This window comes from Salmo trutta, chromosome 27, assembly GCF_901001165.1.
Source record: "Salmo trutta chromosome 27, fSalTru1.1, whole genome shotgun sequence".
NCBI lineage: Eukaryota > Metazoa > Chordata > Actinopteri > Salmoniformes > Salmonidae > Salmo > Salmo trutta.
In genome coordinates, this window is record NC_042983.1 from 27082041 (window position 1) to 27089711 (window position 7671).

At 40.0% G+C, this 7671-nt stretch overlaps 1 protein-coding gene across 3 annotated transcripts; it reads right to left on the reverse strand.

The window, feature by feature from the left end:
- Positions 1 to 1571: 1571 nt before the first annotated feature.
- Positions 1572 to 6372, reverse strand: LOC115164786 (RING finger and CHY zinc finger domain-containing protein 1). Of its 3 annotated transcripts, none has more exons than XM_029717581.1 (9): positions 6250 to 6372; positions 5259 to 5378; positions 5021 to 5136; positions 4757 to 4835; positions 4397 to 4441; positions 4006 to 4064; positions 3809 to 3838; positions 3536 to 3656; positions 1572 to 3256 (listed from the first exon to the last, which is right to left on the reverse strand). In XM_029717581.1, exons 1-9 carry the CDS (start codon positions 6298 to 6300, stop codon positions 2960 to 2962), a joined length of 918 nt encoding a protein of 305 aa, XP_029573441.1. In that variant the 5' UTR covers positions 6301 to 6372; the 3' UTR covers positions 1572 to 2959. The 3 variants fall into 3 exon arrangements, with proteins under 3 accessions (XP_029573441.1, XP_029573443.1, XP_029573442.1); XM_029717583.1 differs by lacking the exon at positions 6250 to 6372 and adding an exon at positions 6019 to 6182; XM_029717582.1 differs by lacking the exon at positions 6250 to 6372 and adding an exon at positions 5691 to 5895.
- Positions 6373 to 7671: the final 1299 nt, after the last annotated feature.

Here is a 7671-nt window from a genome sequence, read left to right on the forward strand (position 1 = left end):
TGTGAGGCGTCTTTTTGGCGTACCCCCGATGGCAACCCCCAGTACTTGTCCTATTGCTCAGTTGTGCACCGGGGCCTCCCACTCCTCTTTCTATTCTGGTTAGAGCCAGTTTGCGCTGTTCTGTGAAGGGAGTAGTACACAGCATTGTACAAGATCTTCAGTTTCTTGGCAATTTGTCGCATGGAATGGCCTTAATTTCTCAGAACAAGAATAGACTGATGAGTTTCAGAAGAAAGGTCTTTGTTTCTTGCCATTTTGAGCCAGTAAACAAACCCACAAAAGCTGATGCTCTAGATACTCTACTAGTCTAAAGGCCAGATTTATTGCTTCTTTAAATCAGCACAACAGTTTTCAGCTGTGCTAACACAATTGAAAAAGGGTTTTCTAATGATTAATTAGCCTTTTCAAATGATAAACTTGGATTAGCTAACACAACGTGCCACTGGAACACAGGAGTGATGGTTGCTGATAATGGGCCTCTTTAAACCGATGTAGATTTTCCACAAAAAAAAACATGTCGTTTCCAGCCACAATACTCATTTACAACATTTCTGATCAATTTGATGTTATTTTAAATGGACAATTTTTTTGTTGCTTTTCTTTAAAAAACAGGGACATTTCTAAGTGACCCCAAACTTTTAACGGTAGTGTATGTGCTTTCAGTTTGTCCCATTTATTTTCCAGCGATTGAACGTTGGCTAACAGTACAGATGGCAAAGGGAGATTTGCTAGTCGTCGCCTGATCCTCACAAGGGACCCCGATCTCTTTCCGTGAAATTTGTTTCTTTCTCCAGCGAATGACAGGGATGAGGGCCTGTTCAGGTGTTGAGTATATCCTTACCGTCCAACTCATTAAAAGAAAAATTATTCGTCCAATTTGAGGTGAGTAATCACTGTTCTGATGTCCAGAAGCTCTTTTCGGTCATAAGAGACGGTAGCAGCAACATTATGTACAAAATAAGTTACAAACAATGCGAAGAAACGAAACAAAATAGCACGGTTGGTTAAGAGCCAATAAAACGGCAGGCATCCTCTCCGGCACCATCTTTCATGAATCAGCGGATTTAATAAAATGCCCAGAAAAGGAGTCTTCTTCACAACACCCAGTCATCATCGCAGTGACTGATTCTCCTAGTCTGACTTCTGATGGTGGCACAACAGCTCTGCCGTCAGTCACTGACATAATCACGTTCCAAGAATTCCATGTGGGCACAACTCCCCCAGCCCCACATATCATTGGGCCCACTCCTCCCCCAGTCTCTTCAGTACTAACACAGCAGCCAGTTCTATTGGGAACCACTGACGGCATCACGTCTGCGGTGCCAGTTTGCTTTACTGTATACATAACCAGCCCTCAGCTAGTTCCTACCAGGAGATAACATTCAAAGCTTATACAAAAGCAGGCAATAATTATCCCCCCCCCATGTTTCCGGTCTGTATTAGACTGTAAATTTGTATAATTTGTTGGGCTTTCTATACATTTCACAGAATGTTAATTGCATGTGTTTTGATAAAGAACCACTATTCACTATTTATTTGGGATAACTAACGCAAATCTGAAATTACATTCGTCACAATCATGGGTATTTATTATTAGTTACGTTAAAATGTCACTGAATCCCAACACCTGCATCAATAAATGACACCAATGGCAATACAGATGCAATATTTTCATACTCCACTTCTCTCCTTTGTTTGAGCAACAGTACCAACAATATGAGTTAAGCATGGAGTGAGATATAGTTGCCAACAGCCATTGTCTAACTGCAGTATTTATTCAATAATTTACATACATGTGTTATTCATGATAATCCACAGGACTAAGTAAAATGTATATTCAGCTCATACATGGAATGAACACGATTTGATGTTACACAGTATATAAAATATTTTTTAAATACCCGAGTTTTACAAATAAACATTAAATCCCATTACTATTGTAAAATGTCAGTCTAAAACATTTAGTTAGGCTTTTAGACATGCAAAGCCGCTCAAACATTGGCAAACTCATCACAAAACATATACAATTTTTATATATATACACACATTTTGTGAAAGCGATATTGACAAATATGAATCCATTCCAACTTGGGACAAAATGGGAAAATAAATTGTGTGGCTGACTATATTAGATTTTATAGGCATCTGATTTCCACATTAAAGACATGCTCCGGTACTTTGGCGACTAAGAAAGTATTTTTTAAACCTCCCGCTTTGGACTGAATGTGTCAATAGGAGCAGTATTACTGTCTTGCCTTAATTAGCCACGAAATCCCTAGTTTGAAAGCAACTGTTTTCTTGAAGCTGTTCCACTCCATTTTCCATCCATTCCCCCCCAAGTGGGCCAACCGCCTAGCAATTTGAGTTCTAGTCAATAAGCTTCAGCCCCTCACATTTGAGTGACAGCCAACAAGAGGTCTGCCCAGCGTTATCCAATGAGGTTGCAGGGCGGGACCAATGGCTCACCAAACACAGCAGAGAGCAATGATGTGGTGCACATATCTGTACGTCACGCAGTGCGCAATTTTCGGGGACCACGTTTGGCTAGCGAGTTCTACTTTCAGAACTACTGGCTAAAAAGTATACAAAAGGTACCGGAGAATCTATAAAAAAAAAATATTCCTCCTTCACAATTCTCCTCTGCTGGCTTTTTATCTGAGAAACAAATAGTTCAACAGCAATGGCTTTTTAATGGGTATGTAATAACAGAAATTCAATCCCAAAACTGCTGTACAACACACTAGACTGTGGATAAAAGTTTAGGACCCCAAGTACCTGGAACCAGGTTCTGGAACCCAGGCATGACTAACTGTACTCTTGGCAGAGCAACGTTGGGAAAGATGTGGATAGTATAGTTAAGTCTGTGTAGACTGGGGAAATAGGGTGGAGCAGAGAGATAACTATGGGGTGGATTCCTAATGTTTTCTCCATAGAATTATAAATGATAGATATTCTAATTCTATGGTTCTGGCACTGGGGACTGGGGCTTATGCTCTGGCTCCTGGGGCTGTGGCTCCTGGGGCTGTGGCTCCTGGGGCTGTGGCTCCTGGGGCTGTGGCTCCTGGGGCTGTGGCTCCTGGGGCTGTGGCTCCTGGGGCTGTGGCTCCTGGGGCTGTGGCTCCTGGGGCTGTGGCTCCTGGAGTTGCTGTATCAGTCCCCCATCCTGTGCTGTGTTGTAGGACCCACAGCCACTGCACTTCATTCCCAGAACATGAAAAGGCACTGTACAGTGGGTTTGGCAGTCATTACATATGATCTACAGTTAGGGAAAAAGAGAAAGGAAAGGCTGAGCAAACCGTGTCATGAAGCAGAAGTAATGCTTACTACTGAAACTTCAAAAAGGAAGTTTAAATATCCCTCATATCCAAATATACAAGCTTGAAGTGACTCCCATTAAATAAACCAATGTAAATCTACACCAGATCAGGGTAGTCACAGGATCCCAGAACACAAGGGACCACAAGAGTTCAGCATGTTTTTTTTGTTTGTTGTAAAGTTCCATTTCACATTCAAAATGAATACATGCGTGTCATACCTTTACAATGGCATCCTGGTATTCAGTGGGCATGGGTGACTGAGCCATATCTTTGTCCATCTGCTCCCAGGAGTCCTCCATATTCCAGGCCGAGTGCATACAGAGTGGGCAGCGATACGCACTGAAGAGGAAATATAGAGGCAATATTCCTGGTCACACAGGTCACTGCTTATATGAAAGTCATGCAGATTATATGATTTATAAGTTATTTAAAGTAATTAGGATTCATATATGATTAGTAGCACAATATTTGAAAAGGAATAGGGACATTACCCAGTTCGGACCATGTCATCAAAGCAAGTTCTGAAAAACAAAGAAAACCAGTGAACATTCTAAAAATCGTTCCATAGACCAGAAGACAAGACTAAATAAGACTCCACTAATGCACCTGCTGTATCAGCCATCAGATTAACAGTGGCATCAATGCAATTTTTTTGAGGGGGGTCATATAGGATAATGAAATGTCATACTTGTGTAGAAGATGGCCACACGGAAGAACGTGAGCTCCTATTCTTGATGTGTGCATATCCTTAGTTAGAGAGGACAAAACATTATGTATGTATTGATTATAAACTGTATGAGTTAAAGTACTTATGAAATTGCCAAATACAGGTTGTGAATTCCTATAAAACAATATTGTACACTGAGTATACCAAACATTAGGAAAACTTTCCTAATATTTAGCAGATTTGAGAAGTGACATCAATAAGGGATCGTAGCTTTCACCTGGATTCACCTGGTCAGTCTGTCATAAAAGAGCAGGTGTTCTTAATGTTTTGTACACTCAGTGTATACTAAACAACATCATAAAAGTGAAATGCACAGCAATCATTTAACTGATCTTACTATTCATTAACTTACCTCCATACACACTGGGCAGTTCTGTCTTGAAACATTTTCAACACACTGAAACAAAAAAAAGTATTGTACAAATAAATCAAGTGAAAGACAAGAGCCATGGCATTAGCAGTATTGTATTGGGGCAATTCCATGGTAACGTAATTACGCTGAGACTCAGAATTTTCACATAAATATATATGCCAAACAAAAACCATTGATTTTAGAGTTGTACGGTTTGCTAAACTTTGAAATCAATATTTTGTTTGGTATATATTTGAAAGTGAAAAATCTGAGACTCAGCGTAATTCCATTACCATGGAATTGACAATTTACAGACCAGCGACAAATATAATAAGGGTCATAGTGGAGGTTGACAATCACCTTGTGATTTCCTCGTAGATCACTGGCTAAACAGAGATTGCACTTCTGACAGTGGAAGTATTTCTCCCTTGGTCCAATCCTGCAGGAGTACATAACCATACATATTTGATATGCTATTCAAGTGTTTTAAGACACCAATATTTGCAAAAAAAATTGAAATCTAAAATATGCTGGAGGTCAGAAGCTGGTCAGACATATCAGCTGATGAACTTGGGTGAACTATATATGGATGTATATGTCAAACAACAGGACAGAGTTACTCACCTGCATATTCCACAGGGCTGACAGTGATACTGCTTCTTGTCTTTATCAAACAGGTGACAGATATCACAGTAATAGTCCCCAAATGTAACATTACACTCCTGGCAGGTTTTTTGTGCCTGAAAGAAGAACCAGATGTAAGAAATTAAATGGGACAAACAATGGGACCATATTGATATGTTGAATGAACAGTATAGATGGGACTCAGAGACTGACAACAGTTCCCCTCTAACAGAATTACCTGCTGTACTGTGTTGCAGACTGAGCACTGCACCTCTTTGACCAGGAAGCGGTCCATTTGATGGTCCTCTTCAGCATCATGACACAGGCGACAAACATACGCTTTACCACAACATGGAGCCTGGGGGACATAAACAAGTTTGGGCAGGGCTTGAGAAACAAACCAACACATTCCATGGGGGACCGTGCCTTTTTCTTCCACGCACCATACCTTTGGAACTCCTTCCTGACAATCTCAGAGCTGTTCAGACTGTTGGCTCTTTTAAAGCAGGCCTTTCAGCTGGTCTACCCTTCCTCCAATACTTTGATTGTTGCTTTTATGATATGGTTATATACATAATTTTTTTTGTAAAAAAGTTTAACTGTTATTTTATGCACTTTGACATTATTCTTGTATAATCAAAAGCGCTTTACAAATGTAATTTATTATTACATTCATTTGACTGACAGTTGTTGGTGATCATGGTACTTGGTAGTCCCAACCCTGTGACAGCAACCTCAGGGTTGCCTCTTCTTCATGATGATAGATGTTAACCCTACAATTACAAAGAATTATACTTCTATGATGTAACTTAGCTGAACATTCTGCTCATGTGCATACATGAATTTACAGTAACGTTAGCTTGCAAACCATTGATTTAAGACCATGACAAGTCGATCGCTAGCTAACGTTATTCAGATAGCAAGCATGGCTAGCTATATACGAATGACACCAAGCAAACTAATGTTACATTAATTTAAAATGCAAAAACAATACTTACAACTATACAATTCCCGATTCATGACCTAACATATTTCAATGTCCTCTTCATACAGCTAACGTTAGCAATTTAGCCAGCAACCAAACGCGCTAGCTTGCTAGTAGCTAGCTATGTTTATAAGTCTGGTATGACAGTGCAAACCACGTTAGCTATTATAAAGCAGTAAACATGAATAAGACAATCAATAACAGTCTTAATTAATAGCTCGTAGAAATAAAAACAATTTCTCACTTTCAAAAAACAGCTGCGTACGTAGTGATCACATCCAACAGGAGCAGCCATTTTTCCATTTACGACTGTTTGTTCTTTAGTTTCTCTTATGAGCAGCTCGTGAGCGCATTACTGCCACCTAACGCGCTGGAGGGGCGCTCATGGCGCTACTGTCTGCAACGCTGGCTGGAAACCGGATCAAATTAACGTCAGATTTGACTTTTCGTAGCAAGTTAGGAGAATTTATGCAGGTTAAGGTTAGGGAACGAGTTAGGGATATCTAAAATAAAATACAAAAATCTACTTTTGATGTTCATTTTACAAAATCCCTTCAAGCTATGACCCTGCAACCGCTCTGGTTGCAACCCTCATGAAAATAACTTGGTGCGGGCAACCCAATTGTTCAGTACAGGCAACACAATTAGTCAGGTTTTCCTCCAACAAAATAACAATTTAACCCTTCTAACGTGTGATAGGCCAGCTGTTTTGTTGTATCAGAAAATCAATTTGCTTCAGAAAGTAGTGGTGTCCTGCCACAAGGGGGCACTGTTTACTTATTATCATAGGCCACCAAGGGACATCAACCGTATAGTACATGCTAACGCTAAGATTAGGCCCAGATTTTCCATCTGGACAGTGGAGATCCAAAAGAATAGAGTTGTGTTGTAGCTAAATTCTGTATTAGCTCTTTACAGTCCCTAAACTCTAATGACATGACATTTCTACCTGCTACATTCAGTGTGCTACGGATTCAAAGAGTGTGTGATGTTTATAACTAATAACGCATACTGAAAATCATAATGCTTTTTTAAACAATACAAAACATACGCATACAAACTACAACATACAGATGCACACAAATATCCACAACATCACCTCTGCCCAGACCCACCTACTCACACCCCCATCTCCAGCACCCACATCACTCTTCGCAACATGGCCTCAAACTGCCTCATTTTGTTTCTCTCTGTCGCCCACATACTTTCAACATTTAGATAATAAAGCATTTGACCTGTCCATTGTGTTAAGGATGGAGGATTGGATTTCCGTTTTTTAAGTATATGTTTTTTCAACAGGATTGACGAGAAAAGTATCGTCCAACCCATCGGGTATCTCACTGCATCCTCATATGTCATGTCTTGAAATATGCAGTCAGACGGATTATACGGACATTTACATTGCAATCCGGTGCTATTTTCTTTTGGGAAAAGAGACTGGAAGAGTATACATATCATATGCACATCAAATCATAGAAATGATTTACGTTGCAATGTGCAGTAGTTTAGTTGATTCCCGCTAGTCTTCCTGGTGAAGGCCTATGAGATAAAATACTCAATGTTCCCTTTATTAGTCAGCTAGGCTACTTACAAAGTGTGATGATAACCTATTGTGGTAAAATGTGTCTTTATCGGTGAGATTTCTAGAACTGGCTGAATGTCGGAG